The following is a 22,394-nucleotide window of genomic DNA, read 5'->3' on the forward strand; positions in this document are numbered from 1 at the left end:
ACAGATTAAATTTGGCAAAATTATAAGCAACCAAAAACAGGGTCTTTAATAAGAAGTGTCTCTAGGAGTCACTACATGCACTGCCGATAATAAATCAAGATGCTAACTGGAGTTAAATAACTAGTGCATTGGACCTAGGTTGTCCCTGTATAGATAGCTGTGTTGCTTAGGTCTTGCATGATTAGCTATGTTGCCTGCATTGTTAGCTACAGTTCCTGCTGTTTTCTGTAAGTTGGATCGAACTTCATGACTCTCATGCCCACAGAAATATATTTCTCCTACAGTCCTCAAACCAGATTATTCACCCTGTTACACATCACCCTTTGGGGGGAAAAAACCTATTAATAGATTAGTTGTAATTTTTATTTCTCTAGGTCCTTATATGGTGCCCAGTCCATCACCATAATATCTGTGTGCCTACTCTGAGTGGACCAGAATTAACTGCTGGTTTCACCAGTGCAATCCCACTGAAATCAGCTTTAACTGGAGGCAGAAATTGGCAGCATGCCTCTGGTATTAAGGTCTAATGTGAGTTCTTAGCTTTTTAAAGGGGTACATGTGAGTTCTTAGCTTTTTAAAGGGGTTCTTAGCTTTTTAAAGGGTTCCTTGAATGAAAATGGTAGATTTATCTTAGTTATATCTTGTCTTAGGTCCTACAGCAGTAAGAAAAGAAGCCACCCTGAAAAGCCAACAATCCCAAATTATCGTCCCCATCCTCCTGGCAATGACCTCACAAGCTCGTCCACTCTGATTGAGAGCCACCAGGCCTCAGAATCCCCTAAGCAAATCAGCAGGACTCAAAGGTGTGTCTCATCGCCAACAGACTTGAAGAATCATTCTTCCGAACCTAAGCAGGGAGCCAGACCCTTGCTTCTTAACCGTATTCCTTCTGGACCTGGTCAGTCCCAATCTACCGCTGCTCATTCCACCCAGACTCCCTCAGATCTGCAGGCTGCTGGGGACGACCTGGCAATGAGGCAACGTACCAAACTAGACACGGTCCCCACTGAAGGCAATGATAAGGGTCAGGCACGGCCTCTGTACCATAATGACAGCTCCCCTGAGGACTCAGCCGAAGAAGCAATGCAGAGAAAGGCCATGCTTACTCAGAGACTCCTCCCATCCAAAGTGAAATGGGCTCATTCGGTCAATGATGACAGCTTCCCAAAGGGCTCGGTGTCTTCTCAGGTGTCTGGGCAAAAGTTCTTTCAAAGATGGCAGAGCCTACCGATACAAAGCAGCACTTCTTCCGATCCGGAGACTCCTCCTCCCTCTGGGAAGATCTCTCTGCGGATCTCCGAGTCAGGCCTTCAGCTGACTCCCCCACCGGGCCTGCTGGAAGAGGGAGACGATGAGGTGTTTATCAAGGACTCGCAGCCTGGTGCTGTAGGGACTGCATTTAAACCCTTACCCCCTCCGCCACCACCACCTCCTCTTCCTGAGTGGAGCCCCAGCGCTTTCACAAGCGACGCAGAGGTATTTCCACCTCCTCCTCCGGCTGCATTTGAAGCAGGTGGGATAACAGGAGACAAATCCACAAGGCTTGTAGAAGAGACCAAAATAAGGTAAGGGAGAGCTGTAATGCCCTGGTGTCTTCCCGGGCCAGCTTTAGTCTTTGTAGGGCCATAAGGGGTAAGATATGCCGGGCCCAATCCATCTGGGATGGAGCACCCCCCCCCCACACACACACACTGCATACCCATGGGACCCATTCACAGCCACTAGCTGAGCGGAAAGGCTTCTAGGGAGTGTACGCTCACAGCAAGGAAAGCAGGGAAGTTGGACAAAGTCTCTGTCACCAGAACTTGCTCGCTTCTGGCTCTGTGGGCGGACAGAGAAGGATCAGTGACACTAAGAAAGAAGGGGGTGTCACAGAATGCTGAGACTGTGGTCTGTGCTATACGGGGGACGGGGCAGACGAAATGGTCCCCTCTGGTTTTCAAGCTCTATGGCACCTACACGGCAATAAAAAACCCGCGACACCTACTGCTCCTTGTGGGGCTCGGGCTGCAGGGCTAAAAAAGCGATGTTGACACTCAAGCTCAGGCTGGAGCCTGGGGTCTTGAGACCCACCCCCGTCATGGGATTTCAGAGCCCAGGCTCCAGTGTCAAATCCGAATGTTTACCCTGCTATTTTTAGCCCTGCAGCCCGAGATCTGTGAGCCTGAGTCAGTACCCAAAGTTGGCAAGTCCATTACTGTCGGTGGCACTGGCAGGGCAAGGAGATCCCTGGTTAAATGGGCCCTATGCAGCTGCATAGGTCTCATAAACCTATGGCTATCACTGAGGCCTGTAACTAACAGAATATCCTGGGCTTGATTCTCCTCTCAGTTACAGCACAAGGACATTACGCCTTATTTATTGCTGTGTGAGAGGAGAATCAGTCCTGGGGTTCTGACGTGCTGCGGTGGGTGCTCTCCATTCCACTTGTCAGGGGGACCTCCCAGGTTTTGAGGGGGATGATCCCACATGAAACCTAGACTTGCAGGATCAAAGTGTCTCCGAATATATCACAGAGCCTGCGCAAAATGATCCTGTCACAACATGGTGACTGGGTGTCAAGAGGTGGTTATGCAAATATCGCAGCTCCTGAGTGCAATTAGTTTATCCCGCCAGAGTCACTTGTAAAGCAGGCCGTGGGCTGGTGTAAATCAGAGCAGCTTCATGGACTTCAAAGTTATACCAGCTGAGGATCGGGCCCATCCCAACTTTATTAGCAGGGCTGTGGCAGTGAGTTGTTAAGGAACCTTTGGTGTCAGTGTGAAAAGGACAGCTAGGATTTGAATTGTTCAGGCTTATTCTCGTTCCCAGCTTGAGAATGTCAAGCTGATTGACTTCCTTGTGGGGCTGACAAACCTGATCTCCGACCGCTTGCTAGGAGGGTGGCTGCTGTCGTTTTAGCTCCCCCAGCAAGGATCAGCTTGTTATGTGTCACTGGGAGTGAGCACAACAGTTGCCCCACATTGTCCAACACAAGAAGTTTGTAACTCACTCATTCAGTCTTTACTGGAATAAGGAAGCAACTGTGCTTCGGAGTCGTGGGGATCATTTACTTCTGGTGCCACTAGCTTCTTAGAGTGGGTTTTTCTAGGTACAAACAATTAGCAAGAGGCAGTCTCTGCCCCAAAGAGCTTACAGTTCAAATAGACCAGAGAACGTGTAGTGGAAAGGGAAATGTGATCTACTATTCACCTCTCTTGCTTGTGCCGTACCTTCACTCTCCAAAAGGAGTCCTTCACCCCATGTTTGTCATAGAATTTTTCTGTCCACAGCAGCTTTGGCAGGTTTCCCAGGAGTCTGGTTGACAGGGGAAAGCCGGGGTTGAGCTCCAACAGCAGGGAAACCAGCTGGGCCGCTTCACCACCTGTTGGGAACACTGAGTCACTGCACCAGTCACCTGCTGCTCAAGGGGAGTGGCCGAACTCTGAGAAGCAGAATGCAGAGCAACTTGGAGGCAACCTGAAAGAGCCAGAGGCCCAGGGGAAGGATTCGGAAAATGGTGGCCTCAGCCCCGGGACTCAGGGCACAGCTATTCAAGTGAAGAAGAAGACCCCAGAGGATATTAAGTCAGAGGCCCTAGCCAAGGAGATCGTCCATAGGGATAAGTCTCTAGCAGATATCCTGGATCCAGACTCCAGAATGAAGACAACCATGGACTTAATGGAAGGGATCTTTCCCAATGGAACCAGCTTGCTGAAAGATAGCAACATGAAAAGGAAGATGATGCAAAAGAAAGCCAGCAGGACGGTGCCTGAGGATGACAGGTGAGCCCGGTTCATTTCAGGGTTTAGCTGATATATAAGAAGTGCTCTTAGCCTGCTCGCTTGTATGGAAGAGTGCAGGCTGAATTCCTCCTGCCAGTGAGGCTGGAGCACTAGTTTGCTTTCAGTCCCCATACACTGGGATTAGCAAATCATTCTGTAAACGGGATTCCTACAGTCTTGGCTGTGCATAGCCATTGACTTCGGGACCTTCTCTCCTCTAAGCTCCAGGACACTAAGACCAGTAGAGAATATGGTGCTGAGTTTGGCATAGACACATGGGGAGGGAGAGGTGGCTTCACTCCACCCCCTTGTTGGCTAATCTCTGCAATGACGTTTCTCGTGTTTTTGGAAACTGAGATCCATGCTACGCCTCCAAACCAGGGAGAAAGGGCCTAATTCTGATCTCTCACACGCGGGTAACCAGGAGTAACTCCATTGAACCCAATGGAGTTACCTCCATGTAAAAGTGGTGGGAGAACAGAATCGGGACCAAATCATTGGGAAGGCAGATAGATAGTTTATGAGAGGCAATATTTTTTGGGGGGGGGGAGCCTGGGGGAATCGCTTATGAAAAATACTACTGTGTGCTGCAAAATTTACCCAAAACTTTGAAGAATGCCTAACGTAAGACAGGTTTCAGAGGAGCAGCCGTGTTAGTCTGTATCCGCAAAAAGAACAGGAGGACTTGTGGCACCTTAGAGACTCACCCATTTATTTGAGCATGAGCTTTCGTGAGCTACAGCTCGCTTCATTGGCACGCATCCGAGGAAGTGAGCTGTAGCTCACGAAAGCTCATGCTCAAATAAATGGGTGAGTCTCTAAGGTGCCACAAGTCCTCCTTTTCTTTTAACATTAGACAAAGAGTCCTGTGGCACCTTATAGACAAGTCTATAAGGTGCCACAGGACTCTTTGCCGCTTTTACAGATCCAGACTAACGTGGCTACCCCCTCTGATACTTCGAGTAAGACAGAGGGCCAAATACAACAGCTGGAGAAGCCCTGCTGTAATAAATTATAACTGGATTATGCTGGATAAGATATTCAATTAAATTGACTTCAGTGGCGCTATACCAGTTTAGACTAGCTGAGGATCCGGCCCCAGTGTTTAGACAAGTTGTTAGCAGACAACCAAACATCAGTGCGATTGTGCTGGCTTTCCCAGTGTGGAAGGATTTGAAAATAGGCTGACATGCACCATCTACTGGTGGGAAGTGGCAGTCTCCTTTACAGACCCTATTAATAGACTATCCTAGCTGATACCCTGACATTTCTCTATTCCCTTATCTAAACTAAAGCCCTCTCTGCATCTGTTGTGCGTCTTTTTCACTGTGGTATAGAAGAGAAGAAAAGGAAGTTGCTGTAACTTTGGTCACCTGCACTGCTTACTATAACATGTCGGCCCCCAAAGCAGAGCTGCTGAATAAAATCAGAGACTTGCCAAAAGATGTGGACAAGGAAGAGGAACAGCTGGACATCAATGAGAAGAAGGTAAATTCACAGCGTGGGTTTCTGTTGGTCTGCGTGTGCTGCTGCGGGGAGAGAGAGCTGGGGGGGAGGGGTCCTCTTTCCCTGCCGTAGCCCCTCAGCACCCTTCTGCACCCCAAACTCCTCATCCCCAGCCCCACCCCAGAGCCCACACCCCCAGCCAACCTCACCCTCTGCACCCAACCCTCTGCCCCAGCCCTGATCCCCTGTTCCCTGGCCCCACTCCAGGGGTCATATTCAGCAGTGCGATCAGGCCCAGCCATGGCCAGGGTGGCCCTAGCTGCGGCCGGAGTGGTTTGGACCCAGGCTCAGCCACGATCAGGCCCCTGCTGGGGTGGCACAGCCAGAATGGTCTGGAACCCAGCCGCTGCCAGATCGGGCCCAGCCGCAGCTGTATCAGGCCCAGCTGCAGCCGGGGCGACCCAGCCCAGCCCCAGGCTTGGCCAGGCAGCGCAGACCCAGCTGCAACCAGGGTGGCGCAGCCAGAGTGGCTTGGACCCAGCCGGGGAGTGGCCCTCCCCCAGCCAGGACCTGCTGGGGCCGGGGGAGGGGAGCCTATCCTGCAGGCCCCAGAGCTGCCACGGCAGGGAGAGGCACCTCTCCCTCCAGCCCAGGTGCTGCTGCGGGGAGAGAGAGTTGGGGGGAGTCCTCTTTCCCCACCGTAGCCCCTCAGCACCCTCCTGCACCCCAAACTTCTCATCCCCAGCCCCACCCTAGAGCCCACACCCCCCAGCCAACCTCACCCTCTGCACCCAACCCTCTGCCCCAGCCCTGATCCCCTGTTCCCTGGCCCCACTCCAGGGCCCACATCCACAGCCGGAGCCCTCACCCCCTGCACCCAGCCCTCTGCTCCAGCCCTGAGCCCGCTCCCACACTCCGAACCCCTCGGCCCCACCCCCACCACATGAATTTTGTTTTGTGCACCAGTATGAAGTCACACATTACTTCCATATTGGTGCATATAACAAAATTAATTCCGCACATGGAAAAAATTAGAGGGAACACTGGTTCCAACTTGTGTGAATTTTGGCTTTCCTAGTGTCAGCTTGAGGTTCACCCCAGTTGTTCTAGGTGCCATACGGTCTTTATTACAAGAGAGTCCCTGCCCCAAAGAGCTTACAGAAGGTGGGAGAGGAAACAGAAAGGTAGTGACTTGCCCAACCAAGGTCACAGCTCAGGTCAGTGGCAGAGGCAGGAACAGAACCCAGGTCCTGTGATGCCCAGCCCAGTGCCTTGGGCTCTCTCTTGCTCCACTCTGTTGCTGAGGCTCTTGATGTCAGTTCCTAGAACTCAGTTCTGGCAGGGCTGGTGGCAGGGCTCCTAGGTTGCCAGGGGAATTCTCACCTTTGTGACCCACTGAAGATGGACACTGCAAAGCTCGCAAATCCCTGGAGGCAGGTTGTTGCTGGAGAGAACCCACACATATTTCTATGTTCTTTTCCCCCCAAGTCAAAAACAAATCACTGCTGTAACTTGACAGCACACTGTGTCTCACTGGACAGGATAACATAACAGTATTTTTATTCCTTCAGTATGATAGGTTAGTTTGAACAGGCTGAAATATACAAAGAGTTGCACAAGTACCCTGTGTTGTAAACACGTGTATATACTTTGCGCACTGAGCTCACACGTTGCTTGATCTAGTGTCTAGGACACTGGACTGGGAATCTGGCAACCTGGGTCTTAGACCCAGTGTGGCAACTGGCCTGTTGTGTGAGCTTGGCTGAATCCCTTCACCACTCAATGCTAGTTTCCCTTCTGTGTCTGCTCCCAGCCATTGTCTGTCTTGTCTATTGTGATTGTAAACTCCTTGGGCCAGGGTCTGTCTCTTATTATGTGTATGTACAAGGCCTAGATAGAAGGGGAACCCAATCTCATTTGGGCCATCTTGGTGCACCCGGAATGCAAATAATTAAAGATAGAATTGGGAAGCTCCATTTCATAGGACATTTAAAATAAACTTCAGCAATGTGCTAGAAAATGTTCTGTAGGGAGCAATCCAACCCTGGCAGTGGAATATAGCTAAGGTAACAGGCCTTGTCTCGTTTCTATGATTCTGCAGAGATGCAGGATAATAACTGCATACTGAATAAATGATTTGACAACGCGCAAGTGATCACAAACATTTAGCTTGTGCCTTCTGCCCCACTTAACACCTGGTTTAAATAACTAGCCTAGTCCACAGTTTGTAGCGCACTTCACTTTAAATCTACTAGTTACAGACAGTCCAAGATTTGCAGCATTGGATTAATCCTTTGAGTGCTGTTGAACATAGCTAACGCCCATCCGCCCGTATCAACAAAAAGACAAGAAGGATAAGGGGTTGAGCTAATGATTCAGATGCATGTAGTGAAGGATTGACAAGCCAGCAAGTAGGTGCAAGCCTGCCAGAAGGGGACAAGTCCCAAGAATCAAAGGTTACATTTGCGTGGGAAAACAGAAATGGATCTGAGTGATTAGCGAGATTGCTTTGGCATGTTTGCTGGGTGTCTGTGTGAAGTAACATTTGCATAGGTATTATGAGGGGAGGCAGCTACTCCAAGAGGTCATTTGGGTAAAGCAAGCACATTTCCATTGTAAATATGCAAAGGACTGTGTGAGCTGGCATTTGGAAGGGCAGGGGAGTCACTGATTAATGAATACAAAGCAAGTGCTTTCAGGTCCACTTCAGACTCCTAGGCATTCCAGGACAAAGCTCTGATTAAAAGGTATGTTTGCTCCCTGCCTCCACCCCCACCACCTGACACTGTCCTGGTACAAGGGGCTCAAGGACAGGGACTATACACAGACAACATTCTGAATGACCGGTCACGGTTCTCCGGCAAAACTTGCAGATCACCAGTGAGTAGCACCAATGCAGCGCGCTCTGGGCCTCATCCAAAGCTCGTGGAAGTCACTGGAAATGCTCCCATTGGGCTTTAGACCAGGCCCTTTGAGTGGCTCTGTGGCATTTTCCCATTTGCCACTGTAATAATTCAGCTGCCTTCTTTGCTCCTTTGGCTACCGACGCCCTTGCCCCCAGTTTCCCAGGCCCATGAATTCTAGCTGGGTCACTACAATAGCACCTGGCAAAAGACAAGGGACCTCAGTTCTGTTCTCCCGGACGCCGGTGTGAATCCGGAGTGCAGCCCCTGCAGCCACTGGAGCTACCCAGGAGCAAGTGAGCCGAGGCTCAGGACAAACGCTTCGGCACAGGGAGGTTCTGCCACCCAGCCCAGTTTCAGAGGATGAGCCTGTATTCAGCTGATGATGTCCTGCGTTCCAGCCACACAGCTGAGGGTTTCACATTGCCCAATAGCGAGGGCCCATCTGTAGCATTCAGTAGAAACATATTCTTTCCTACTGAGGAGCAAACTGGGCCTGCAGTCAGAAGTATTAGTGCCAGGAGGTGCTGTTTGGTGTTTGCTTGGCTGTTGTGTGTATGGGGGGGGGGGTCGGAGTAGCAAAGGATTCTTGATCACATGTAGTGAGACCAGTGTGGTCCTCTTATGTGTTTAGAATGACTGGATCCTCAGCTACAGCCAAGGAGCACAAAGATGCTCTTTTCACTCCCACGATCCTGGGGCTGCTCTGTGCCTCTTGGCTCTCTAGCATGGATTGCAACAGCCTGAAGGCTGCTCTAAACTACATCAACTGCCAAAGGCAACAAGGGGTCGTTAGGGCAGGGGTTCCCAAACTGTGGGCTGCAGCCTAAAGGTGGGCCACGACACAGTCCCGGGTGGTCAGCCATTACTGGAGTTTGGGAGGGGCATGGGGAATGTTGCCCCCACCAAATTGTATTTGTTGGCGGAGTGCTGCTGGAGATGGCCTGTGCCTAGGGCTGGGAGAGGGCAAAGCAGTGCTGCCAGATGGAGGGCAAGGAGAAGGCGGTGGCTCCCAGGGTGGCTGGAGGAGGCTGGAAGGTTCACGGCTGTTTCTGCTCTGAGTTGCCGCACCCCAGGATCAATGAGTGTCAGGCTCTCTGGAGTATTGGTCCCATGGCTCCCCCAGGTACCGGGACTCGGTGGTGCTACTCGGTTTCCACCTGGACAATGCCATGATGGGGACCGTCAAGGAAACAGCTGGGCCTCTTCCTGGCAGCGGCAGCCCTCAAGTCCTTTCCTCATTCCCAGGCAGGGGGTGTCTGTGAGGCACCCCAAGGTGCTGGGTGTTTGACTGAGGCCAGGCTGCAGGTGACAAGCTCAGGGCACTCAGCAGGCTGCTGATGCTGGGGGTGTTGGCAGGGGCTGGCTGTGGCACCTGCCTGGCCCCTTCGCCTTGCACTGGCCCTGGTTCCTGCTGAGGTGAGGGGCAGCTCACGCCCGGTGATGCCCCTCTCCCTGACGGACTCATGTTAATAGTGGGCTGCAGTGCCCATTGCAGCTGCACCAGTGGGACTCGGGAAAAAAATTGGGAACCCTGCACTAGGGCATAGGAATTCCCAAGCCACGCCCCTTTTCCATGGCCACACTCCCTGCACTGGCTGCAACAGAGGTTGGTGTAGGAGCAGCTATGGTGGCTCCAGTAATCCCCCTGAGGATCTGCCTGCACAGGGAAGGCTGAATTCACTGAGATTAGAGCCGCTTTGCAAGGGGAGAGCATTGCAAAGAGACCAAAGCACAACCCAGGATCAGAGCCATTCTTATGATGTGTTTGTATTCCAGTAGTTCTGAGGTCCCAGTCACAGCTGGGCCCCATTGGACTGCACAAACACATGGGAAGATACAGTCCCTACCCTGATGAGCTTACAGTGTAATGCTAATGAATCAGGAGCTGAGGCTATAATTTCTCTTCCCCCTTCCAAAAAACATTGTGCATTAGTACCCAACAGCCAGTCATCTTCCCCTTGGGGATTCCCAGCTATAAAATGAAATGACTTAGCTGTGCCCCATCACTGTGAACCTGGGCAGCTGAAATCTATGGTTAAGAGTATTTGTTCACATTTCACTGACCCTCGGCCCTGCCACAGAAATGCTAATGGACTCCGCAATCAGAAAACTAACTGCTGGTGACAGCTCTAGACTCCCAACAGATCTGTGAATCATGCAGCCATCTGGTGGTAACCGGCTAAACGATACTGTATTCTTTAGATAGAGGGAAGCTTGCTTTGAAAACTACCTCTAATGGGCATCTCCTTGCTTTAAAAGACCACTTCCAAGCATCCCCAGAGTTTCCACTACAGTTTGTTTGACTGTAGTGAAAGATCCACTTTATTTGAAGCACAGAGTCTGCCTACATGAAACTACCGGCACTTCTGATAGAAAGAGGGTTGTTCCTTGAAACGTTTCAATACCCCAGGGACTTACTCTTTGGAATGAGACCTCATATTGTACCCTGTAGCCTCTGTGTGCAATGCATATTCAACTAGCGATAATGATATATTATTACTCCATAGGAAGCTGAAAGCAAAAGCAGAACACATGGTGTTCCAACGGCTCCTGATGCACACTCTGCTGGGGCTAACTGCTCAGTGAAAGCAGAACCGTAGCAGTACCAGCCTCATACCAGGGAATACATGTACTTATTGCTTTCCTCCAAACCCTAATCGGAATCAGGCACTCCAGGACATGCACAGCATGGCTGCCCTTCAGGGTGATTTTCCCACTGGCTGTGCAACAGCTGCAGGGGTTTTCACAAAATGAGCTTTGACTCTCCTTAGCTGGTAAAGCTACATGCTGGTTTGTTTCTCTTTGCTGAGGGCCACTTCAGCCCAGGCAGTGGGTTCTGCCAAGGGAGAAATGCCACGGCTCTGGCTGAAGCTGAAATTGAAAGTGGCACTTGCACCTGATGCTGAGGTTTCTACGTACTTCAGAGCCCCAAGCTTCAAGCACTTTATAGTACAGTCTAAGAGGACAAAAATAGGAGGGAAAAACATAACAAGTTTTTTTTCTCTTTTCCCTCAAGGCTTTTTGAGCCAGCATGCACTATGCAGCTAACAACTTCCAGCCCTGGCATTTGTTACACCGTAACAACCCTGGCCAGAGTCTTGGTTAATTAGTCACGTTTGCTCCCTTTTTTTCAATCAATTTTTAAAATAATGTTTATTTGAACAAAGGACAGTGCAAAAAGTAACATGCAAACAAGAATCCTGAAGGTGTGGGAGTGTGATATAGGCCCAGATTTTTAAAGGTACTTAAGTGCCTAACTCCCATTGATTTCAATATATACAGTCTTATAAAGCACTCTTCATCCGGAGATCTCAAAGCGCTTTACAAAGGAAGGGAAGTTTCAATATTCCCTTTCAGGTATATCAAGTGGTGCATCAAGGCGTGGCACCAAAAATCTTGCCCAATCATTACAAAAGCAGGTTACGATTTGGGCTACTAGGCAAGTAAAGCGGTACCCTAATATCATTTGGCCAACAGCTCAAACCTTCTCCCATTGAGTTTCACTGTCTCCTCCATTTCCTCTTCTCTCTCCAGCTCATCCCGCTGTGATCATTGTCAGCATTTGCTGAATTTTCATTCTAATGGGACCAGGGCCATGTTTTCATATGGTCACACAGACAGCACAGCATACCCTATAAAGACTAGTAATAATATTTCCCTCCTACCAGGCTGAGCTCATCACGAGTTTGTCCCACAAACTGGAGATCTTGCAGGAAGCTAAGGAGAGCCTGCTAGAAGACATCAAGATGAATAATGCCCTGGGAGAGGAGGTGGAGGTGTTGATCAGCGAGTTATGCAAGCCCAACGAGTTTGACAAATACAAGATGTTCATAGGCGACCTGGATAAAGTGGTGAACCTCTTGCTCTCCCTCTCAGGGCGTCTGGCCCGGGTGGAGAACGTTTTGAGCAGCCTAGGTGAAGATGTGAATACTGAAGAGTGGGTATGTCTCTTTTTGTAAACTTTAGAATGTTGGTGATTTTCAGAGCGCTGAACAAATGGGTGATTAGAAGAACACACACATATAGGCTGGGACTTTCAAACGGGCTTCAAGGAATTAGGTGCGTCAACGGGAACCGGGCCTCTAAGTCTCTTAGGAACCTTTGAAACTCCCAGCCATATATAGGATTGTAGCCTCCAAAGTGGAGCCAACAGTTGAGCCTGTTCCCTGGGTATAAAAAACACGATTCTGGCCCCACGAATCTTGGCTGATATTTTGTACAAATGACTCTCGCCCTGTGCATCTTGGCAATGTAAAAAAAGCATTTGTTTTGACTGGTCTTACCATCAGCTGTGCAAGCAGAACTGCAGACGAAGCAGCACATAGCTGGACAAATGGTGGTCTCTTGGCTCCAGCTAACCATGTTTTAGCCCTTTGTGGCCAGACCATGCTCGGGGGGCAAAAGCATGGCAGAAACCATGGCTCAATCGTGTTTTGTTAACAATTTCTAACCCCGTCTGCACCATGTTGACCATGCTGTATGAAGTATTGGTCCTAGGATATTGGAGACACAAGGTGGGTGACATAATATCTTTTATTGGACCGACTTCTATTGGTGAGAGAAACAAGAAGAGCTCTGTGTAAACTCAAAAGCTCATCTCTCTCACCAACAGAAGATGGTCCAATAAAAGATATGACCTCACCCACCATGTTGACCAAACATCTTCAGAGTATGACTGAGTAGGATTCATGTTTGAGCCTCATTGAAATGTTATTCCCCTTCTCCATGTGTGTGACCATGAAAGAGGGAAGCATAGTCCCCAGGCCATCACTGCCAGAGGAGGGAAAGGCTGTCTGTGGGGAGGGGAAGAGGTTGTGGGATTAGCACTGTGATGTTAATTCCCTGTCTCTGATGTGGCAGAGCTCTCTCAATGAGAAGAGGAAGCTGCTGGCTGGCCAGCATGAGGATGCCCGGGAGCTGAAGGAGAACCTGGACCGGCGAGAACGTGTGGTCTTGGACATCTTGGGCAACTACCTCTCGGAGGAGCAGCTCCAGGAGTACCAGCACTTTGTGAAGATGAAGTCCACACTTCTCATCGAGCAGCGGGAGCTGGACGACAAGATTAAATTGGGTCAGGAACAGCTCAAGTGCCTGACGGAAAGCCTCCCTACAGACTTCATCCCCACGGACACAACAGCAGCAGCGGCCCCAGCCACAGCAGCCACAACCCCCCCGGGGGTCAGCAGTAGTTTACCTACACCATCGGCCTCTTCACTTTAACCTTTCCCGGACAAGCCTCGGGTACAGCTCTTCTGCTTGAGTTTATTTAATCGGCATACTTTTTGGAGAGCTCTCAACAATTACAGTGGAGCGATGGGTTTAAAAAGAGAATCCAAGGAAGGAAAAAACCAGTAATAAAGTCTTTGTTTTCCTCTCCCTATGCCATCGCCCCGAGAGCTCACTATGAAAACTTAATCCAGCCTGGCTCACACTAGAGGGAGGTGAAAGATTTCTCTGGCTACAAGGTATGAGAAGGAGGCACTTATTTTTGAATGGGCCAGCTCATCATGAACAAAGATGTCATCTTTGGTAACATGGCATGGTTGCCTCTGCTTCCCCCACCCCCACCCCAACACCTCAATCAGAGTGAGGCACTATTGTTAAATAATGAAGGATCTGAAAGAATGAAGCCTTAAAAATAAAACCAACCCACAATGCTCCTGAACATTATTGATATTTATATTTTTTTAAAAACAAGACTGAATGTGTAAGTTGTTGTACGTATACTAGTTGCTTACTTGAGTCTTGGCTCTGTATGTAGAAAATGCATTTAATTTTGTATTTTGTGAAAACTTAACAAGAAGAGGAATCTCCAAAGATAGTCGCACCCTAGAATGGAGCATCTTTTCCAGGGGCTTTTTACATAATAAAGGGCAGCCAGAAAAAGCTTCAACCCGTTTCAACATTTCCTGAATGCGCAGTAAGCACCCTTGCAAAGGAGACTTTGCCCAGCAAAGTATAATCTACCCTCTTCTGGATCCCGTGGCTTGATACATCCAGAGTTTAAACAAGCACTTGTGTGAACCAAGCAACTCAGGAGTCAAAGTTAGGGTGAAGCAAAAAGATTCCCTTCTGGTTCTGGATTCACAGATGATTTAAGACAGTACAAAGGCAAGATCTGTGCTAAAAGCAACCTGAAGGTTGTTAGTTTGATTTGGGAGAGGGTCTTTAAAGGGCATTACATATAGGTTGCTTTTTCTAAAGGGGATGATGTACACACCAGCATTTCTTTTAAAAACTGTAATACCTCGTTTATCTGGACCCATCTTATCTGAAATCCCCGAACGGCTAACAGTGGGTTACATGCCCCAGCGTGAATAGCTTGCAATTAAGTCTTCTGCCTACCCCAAAAGCTCATTTGTCCTAGTTAGATAAATGGGGCTTCTGCTGTAGGGTTAGTGAGTCATTTCTCAGTCAGTCTAACCTGGGACAACCAAATTTGCCCAACTGAACATCACTTGGGCAACTTACCCAGAGCTCCAGGGCTGCAGGTACTTTGCATTAAGAAAAGCAGATTGGAAATGGCCTCCTTTTTAAGACAGTGGGTGTTATCTCACTTATGGAGCATTGAATTCTTGGACCTCTAGTTCTCCAAGGCTTTGCACATGTCTCCCGAGGAGTCTTTCCACCACCACCGCCCTCCGCATTAAAGATGAGGGAGTCCATGGACTGCATTGTAGAAAGCCATGGGCTACATTTGACTCACAAGACACAGTTTGGTCACTCTGGTCTAACCTCGTAGAAATTTTATGTTGCTGCTGCTGTTTAAGCTGTTCCTGTCTTGTGTGTGTTTGTTCATCCCATCATACTGCAAGAGGGCCTCACATACCAGTGCCCCCAAAGGCTCTGACTTGCATGGTTTGTAAGACCTTCATGCAATTAATTTATGTTTCAACAGTAAATGGTGAAAATGAGAGTGTGCACTGTTTATACTGCTGTTTTTAAGGACCTTTTTCTTGAAGCAAGTGCTCCCTGCAGGCTTCAAATGTATTGCTGCCTTGGGAAGCATGACAGAGCTAGAGCATCCTACTACCTTGCTGCCATATGAAATTTCAGCCCTCACATACCCTGAAGGTGATCTGCCCTGTGTGTTACAGGATGTCTCTGGAGGAACAAAGCAATTGCATGTCACTACGGCATGCAGAATTTTTTTTGAAAGGAAGAAACTAGGGATAGTCCAAACAGAGCCAAAAGGACCATTTTAGCTGCTTCTTGACTTGAACATGGTTCTGCCCCACAAAGTGTTTCGTAAGGCCCCTCAAGCCAGAGGGCACCTCCCTTTAAAGGTCCCCTAGCGCTAGATAGGTCTGTCACTTTACTCAGTGTCGATTTGCACCAGCTGAGGATCTGGCCCTCTAGCTCATACTCCCCTCAGTCCACATGCTCAGCTTCTGGGGAAGTCAGTTGTCACTGTGTGTATTTACTGGGGTTAGTATATAAGTCGTTTAGAGGTTAACCTCCAATCACACGAGCAACTGTCATTGAGGCAAATGATCATTTACATTTATACAGCGGAAAGTAAATTACTGTCCATATTGGAATTATAAGCATATATCAAGGAAAAAATGGATCCTTTTATTGTTACTAAACTCTGAGCAACTAGTACTGTCTGTACATTCATGTGGATGCTGTATTTTGGGTACCCATTCCTGGCAATCTTCCTGAAGGAAGTTCCACCATCCCTTTGTCCTGTGTTTCATTGCGATGAGTTAAGGTTCGGGTTTCAGGAAGGAATTTTGCACGACCTTATATAAACATTCTTCTGCTAATTCTCTGGGGTTTCCTGAGTCATCAGATTGGGGAAAGAACATTTTGCCATGTACCTGGAGAAAATTAAACATTTGTCAGTCTCAGTGAGTTTGCTTCTAAGTGCCTTTAGCTGGAGAGGAAACCTATTTATTGCCTCATTTCCCATGATGCATTCCTGTTCCCTTAATTAGAAGTAGCATAAAGTTAATTGTATAGAGAAGAACGTACATGGAACAGCAGTGCACGGTGCAGAGGCTCACTATAACTGTTTGCACGTTGCAATGCATTGAAACAAATCAGAACATTCGGCTTTCAGCCATGGGTGTAGCTACAGTGACGTGGCTGCAGTGGTGCAAACCCCTAATTTAGACACACCGAACATGTCTCACATGGGGGTAGCTTACCCAGGATGCACATCACTGTGTATCGCGGACTGCCCATCTAGACTTGGGGTTTGAACAGACGCAGCTGCAGTGACGCACCTCAACCAGTGGCTAAAAACTAGAGACAGTTAAGAAATTTTCATCCAAAGCAGCTGAGTAACTTTAGGACCCTATGCCCCATTGATTGTCAATGGCAGTTCAGCTCCTAAAGTCACCTTGGTACTTTTTGAAAATGTTACTTTTGATGGGGGAAATAATTCCCTGACCAGCTCTCTTTTGATTTGGTATATCTCTGAATAGAGTTTCAGCAGCTGTCAGTTCACCAGCAGAGGGTGGGCTGTATTTACTAACTGTTTAGAATGCTCTTTCACAAGGGTCAATATGCACACAGCCTTGAGCAGTCTCTCTCTGTTTGCTAGACCCGTGAGTAACAAGCAAACATGTAAAGATCTGGCCAAATAGTTGTGTTTGAAACAGCGTAGAGTGTGTTTTCTGGGAGCAACGGCAGCAGGACCTTCCAGGATGGGATGTTCATGACCTGTGTGTTGTGATGGACATGGTTTGGTTTTGTTTCTTGGGATGACTTGTCACAAGTGGGAGATGGGAGGAGCCCAGGAGTGGGGCAATTTTGCTTTTCTTTCTTTCCTCTGGGCAAGTCTGCTGAAGCCAAAAGTTCAGGTGGTGACACGCAGACAGATCTTCTCCCTGCTCAGAAGAGATTCACCATGTTTTGTTTCACAAGGCTGGATTCCATTCAAAACTTAAGTCAACCATGTGAAAACTTAATTGACAGCTTTGGGCTAGGACTAAATAAGGTATTTTAATGTGCAGTTTGAAAGCAGCATCCCTGTTTGGGATCCAAACGCTCACTCTGTTCTCCTCCCTTTGCACAGCTGAATAGTGACCGATTTACAGGAAAGGTACAGGTGCTCTTCCTTCTCCTGGGTGCCTTCGCACTACATTCTTGGCTCACGTGCATGGTTTTGGCCATGGAAAGAGTGATCTTGCTGCTGACTCATTCTGTAATCTGATATCTTCCATATTCTGTTTTGATCTTCCGCCCTGCGCAACGAATTTGGACTAAATCATCCCAGCTGTCCGTACCAGATGGGGGAGGGGAAGCTGAACCATTGGGAATGTTTTGTGCCTAGCCATCATGGAGCCGTGGAGGCAGCAGCACCAGGGGTCTTGCAAATCCCTGCATGCCGGCAGTGGATGTGAATGCAGCCCCCAAGGTAGAGAAATAGTAACGCTTGGCTTCTGGTGTCACTAATCTGCGCTCGTTCTCGGGCAGGTTGTCAGGTGCTCATTGCCGGTGGGTATCATAGGCTGGGGGCGGCTGTGCCTCCCCAAACAGCCAGGTGTGGCCGCGCCCACGCTCGGCCCCCCCAGGCCTTCCCGTCCTGCTTCCCATTCTGCGGCTCCCCCTGTGCGGTGGCCCTCAGGCCGTGCTGCCTGCCCTCCCGGTGCTCCAGCTCTGGGGGAGCTGGGGCAGCACAGCCCACCCTGCTGGCATTGGGGGGAGGGCTGGGGCTGCACTGCCCTCCCTCCCAGGGCTGAGGGGGCTGGGGCCGCACCTCCTGGCACTGGGGGGCTGGGGCCACTATGCCCACCCTGCTAGGTAACGTGAAGTAAAATCCTAATGAAGACCAAACAGATTGGTTATCAGGTCAAGGTCAGTCCTAAGATCCCCCATAGTCTTTCTCTTGACCTGCTAACTCATGAAAGCTACATATTGCCTCGTCTTCACTAGGATTTTACCTCAGGTTAGTTATCTCCAGTTAAGAACATCCTGCTTTTCCCTAGTGAGGAAGCCCCTCGGTTGGGGACCTGTACGTCTGCTGCTTATGCCTCTTCCTTTTCTGCCCGCTGCTCCCTGGCCTGGGTTCAGAATACAAGCCTTAGCCCTGGGCTGTGCATGAGCTTACTTTGGTGCTAAGGGGGTCACGGCCCATACTTTCCCTGACTGTCTCATTCTCAGCAGCCAATGCTCAAGGCCAGATTAACACAGAGGCAACCAAGGCGTGTACCTAGGGCCCACATTCCTGGTGGGAGCCCAAAATGGACGGGCCAGACCTGAGCGGCACTGTGACTCTGTGCGCCAGGTTGCAAAGCCATGACAGAGGGGTGGTTGGGCCAAACCTGAAGTGTATATTTGTGTACGGTCCAGTGATGGGTTAATATGGACCATCTTATCCTTAAAAAGAAAAGGAGTACTTGTGGCACCTTAGAGACTAACCAATTTATTTGAGCATAAGCTCACTTCATCGGATGCATACTGTGGAAAGTGTAGAAGATCTTTTTATACACACAAAGCATGAAAAAATACCTGCCCCCACCCCACTCTCCTGCTGGTAATAGCTTATCTAAAGTGATGAAGTGAGCTGTAGCTCACGAAAGCTTATGCTCAAATAAATTGGTTAGTCTCTAAGGTGCCACAAGTCCTCCTTTTCTTTTTGCGAATACAGACTAACACAGCTGTTACTCTGAAACCTGTCATCTTATCCTTGTGGGCAGTGGCTGGTTTATTCAATCCTGCTATTAAAATAGCAATTCTGAAGAGCCCCCAGCAGAGTGTGGCTGTTTTAACTGATGAGACATGTGAGGCGTAGGGGAGGGGACTACTCTATGCACAGGTTTCAGAGCAGTAGCCATGTTAGTCTGTATCAGCAAAAACAACGAGGAGTCCTTGTGGCACCTTCGAGACTAACACATTTATTTGGGCATAAGTTCAAATTTATTTGGGTTCTAGACCACGAAAGCTTATGCCCAAATAAATGTGTTAGTCTCTAAGGTGCCACAAGGACTCCTCGTTGTTTTTACTCTATGCACAGTGGACTGGGATGCAAATGTTCCTGTTTTAACTCTTCTAATGGTGACCTACTGATCGTTGGCCAATTTCTGCTGGTTCAGTAAGGAATACTGGTGTAAATTGGCACTGCTCCATTGACTTCAGCTGAGGTTCTGGCCTTGTGAAAGAATTAGTGTCCTACATCCCGAGGGGGTGTTTTAGAAAAGCAGTGAAACTGTGTAAATGTCACAGCAGCCAGGTCTAGTGCTCTAGATTGGAAGAGGATGGAGGCATGTGTCAGGGAGCACAGTCCTGCAGTTGTGTAATTACAACAGGCCTTTTAAATCAGCGCTTGGTAAATCCTCAAATACCTCCATTAACAGAGTAGTTACATGGTGCAGGGGGCGGTTGGAATTGCTTTTGGCTGTCATAACATGCTGCATGGCCTGAAATCAATACAGTCCCAGTCATCAAAACTCGGATTTGCTTTCTTTAAAAATGGACAATACAGAGTCAATGATGGGGGGTGGGGAGGTGGATTTGGCAATCACACATACGAGATTTTCCCCATGTCTGAAACCATGCCTGGGTTGGCTAATGAAAGGGATTTCATTTTCAGTGAAGGTTAGACATGAGACCATCTGATAGCAAATGCTTTGTGGTTCCAGGCCTGATTCTCCATTGGCCTCGCCCTGGTATGACTTGTGTAAAGTGGATGTTAAAAGCCAGCAGATCAGCCTGAAAGCATTTTACCCCTGCTTTGCACAAGTTCTAAATGACCGCATGTGGGGCCAGGCAGGACCTTTCCTAGACAGGAGAGATCAAAAGCTTTTCCTATTAGACTCCAGAGTGGGGCCCTGGTCCATGCCTAGAGTTCCTAGGTACTATGGTAATACAAATAATAGATACTAATATTAATAAATGAAAATGAGCGGATATGGGGCATATCTGTTTCTCATACCCAGGTTCCCCCGCCTCTCCTACTGCCCTCTCCCAAGCTGGCCTGAAAGCTAAAGTCGATTAACAGATGAAAGGTGCTTCCATTATAACCAACCTAAAGTGTGTAATACAAACCCCAAGGTCAATCTCTCGGTATTCTGGCAGTGTGGATTGGCCGTGTACTTGCAGCCTCGGTGCTTATGTTTTCCCTCGGACTGCACTTACGCTTGGTAGGAGCACAACACTCAGGGCTTTTCTAATGCAATGTCACTGCCTCATGAAGATCACTCGTGTTACGTATTTGTATGTTTTCATGCGGCTAATGTGGGCACCAGGATCCCTTTCTTACCCCCAACAGGCAGAGACAAATTCTGCCCTCGCTAGTCATGAATCTTCCATACACGGTGCAGGCATTTAACTGAGGGTAGAACTTGGCCTGTGGGGTCAGAAACAAACTGCTCAGCCAGGCCATAGCCAGACCAGCAGCCTGTCTGCATGTGGCCAACACGCTCTCTAGCTAGCACTCAGGCTCTTTAGCATCTCGATCACCAATGTTGAAATCTTAACAAATGCCTCCTTTTCTTCCATGCCATGTTACCATGCAGAAAGAGAGTTGGAGCAGCCTGTTTGTAGTGCCAAGATTATGCACATGTTCTTAGCTAGATTTGTTGTTTGGTAGTGTTAGTTGGTTACTGTCACATTAGTTGTCACATTAGCAACTTTCACATTACTGTCACATTAGCAACATTAGTTGCTGTCACCCTTTTGCAGTATGTTGGAGAGGGAAGCTGGGGAAAGAGAGAGATGTCTCTTTGGACGCAGGGATAAGGGCACAATTATTTTCCAGTTCATCATAAGGAAATTTTGAAAGTTTGAGCCAGTCAATCTGATCGCTGCTTACAGACAATTTTACTTACTTTGCACATCTTGGCTACACACGTCATATTTTCAGCTGCTTTCTATGATTCTTAAAATGACTTTTTTTTTTCTCCTGTGTTGGGGTTGCCAGAGGTTGCCAATCAGTTTACAATTTAAGGTTATTATCATATAGCATTGTGTAATTATGACTTGAAATACATATTTGTTGACATGTAAGAACCACTTAACTGACACTGACAATAAAAGAAGTGCTATCAAATACTCCATAAACTGATGTCTCTTAAATCAAATGAAGGGGAAGAGAAAGGAAAGGTACTTTTTTCCTTCCCATTTGTTCCAGTGCAAAAATGTATCTTAGAATTGAAATCCAGAGAATCAAATCTTCAGCTGGTGTAAATAGGAACCAGCTTAAGGAGTTACTAAGAGAGGTCAAAATACAGGAGAAGTTAGGTAATGAAAAATGTTGACATTTCCATTTGACAGGATTCAAAATAGATCCCTTTGCCAATTTTGGCCAGATTTCCCATGATCTGTTTTACCAACATTTTCAAAAAATGTCTGTGTACTGAAAATGCGGTTTGCAGTACAAAAACAGTTTTTGGTAAATGAAAAAATTTGGATAAAAATTAAAAAAAAAAAACATTGAAAATTTCAATAATATTGACAATGTTTTCCAAAAGTGTCATTTGGTAAAGCCTGTTTTTCAAGAACAACACTTTTTTTGTGCAAATATGTCAACCAGCTCCAGTTACCAGCATGGCTAGTTAATGCTAAATGTTACATTGGTGGCTAGGCCTTTTTCCTCCTTGTTTAAATGTTTTCAGCCATGACTAGCAGCATCATACCTTCCTAATCTTCACTTCCCCTACCGGCTTCACTCTCCCCTGCTGTGACTTATCTTCACCTTTTTCCAGATACTCTCCAGGGGTTAAGTAGACTATGCAGTTCTGCAAGATTCCTAGAGAACTTTAGAGTAGCCTACCTGGAGGCAGTGTGTCGTGGACCTACCTACCAAAACCAAGACTGGAATGTAGTAGATTTTGGGAGTTGGTGGGGGAGTGTAAAAATCGGCAGTTGTGGATGCATTTGGAGTGCCCTCTAGTGGCAGGGCTTGGCTATATCTGCGCTAGGAGGGATTCCCAGCTTGGGTACACCTATTTGCATTAGCTCAATGAGAGCTAGCGGGAGTGTAAATAGTAATGAAGCTGGGCAGCATGGGCCGTGGTTGAGTGTAATATTTCTCTCGACCTATTTTATCCTGTTCTATTTAGCAATGGTTTTATTAAGCTGCTGGTACAACACGAGCCAGCCTAGGTGCCTATTGTTAACTCGGTACACCAGTCTCCTTGGTAACAAAAGGAGTAGTTACAGCTCCAGAGCTTCAGCCATCTCACTTCACTTCCCCCCTCAGGGCTTCCCGCGGGAAGTACTGCACACCACACCGTTCCCTCCCACCGTTGCTCCTTGCAGTTGTTGTGTCCAGAGCACTGGAAGCTGCCAACATCTGTGAGCAGGTCAGTAAACCCAACTTACCCAA

At 48.2% G+C, this 22,394-nt stretch overlaps 1 protein-coding gene across 5 annotated transcripts in view; it reads left to right on the forward strand.

Moving 5' to 3' along the window:
• The window catches only part of SHROOM3 (shroom family member 3), a 164,174-nt gene extending 143,056 nt beyond the window's left edge, over positions 1-21,118 (forward strand). For 4 of the 5 annotated variants that reach the window (XM_073340435.1, XM_073340431.1, XM_073340433.1 and 1 more), the window contains 5 exons: positions 651-1,565; positions 3,273-3,764; positions 5,102-5,252; positions 11,785-12,057; positions 12,977-21,118. In XM_073340435.1, coding sequence (XP_073196536.1) covers positions 651-1,565; positions 3,273-3,764; positions 5,102-5,252; positions 11,785-12,057; positions 12,977-13,336 — 2,191 coding nt within the window. In that variant the 3' untranslated portion in view covers positions 13,337-21,118. The remainder of the gene's footprint in view (positions 1-650; positions 1,566-3,272; positions 3,765-5,101; positions 5,253-11,784; positions 12,058-12,976) is intronic. The other variant, XM_073340432.1, reaches the window with a different exon arrangement.
• The last annotated feature ends 1,276 nt before the right edge of the window (positions 21,119-22,394 follow it).

The sequence above is a fragment of the Lepidochelys kempii genome, chromosome 4 (genome assembly GCF_965140265.1).
Source record: "Lepidochelys kempii isolate rLepKem1 chromosome 4, rLepKem1.hap2, whole genome shotgun sequence".
In the NCBI taxonomy this organism is placed as follows: domain Eukaryota; kingdom Metazoa; phylum Chordata; order Testudines; family Cheloniidae; genus Lepidochelys; species Lepidochelys kempii.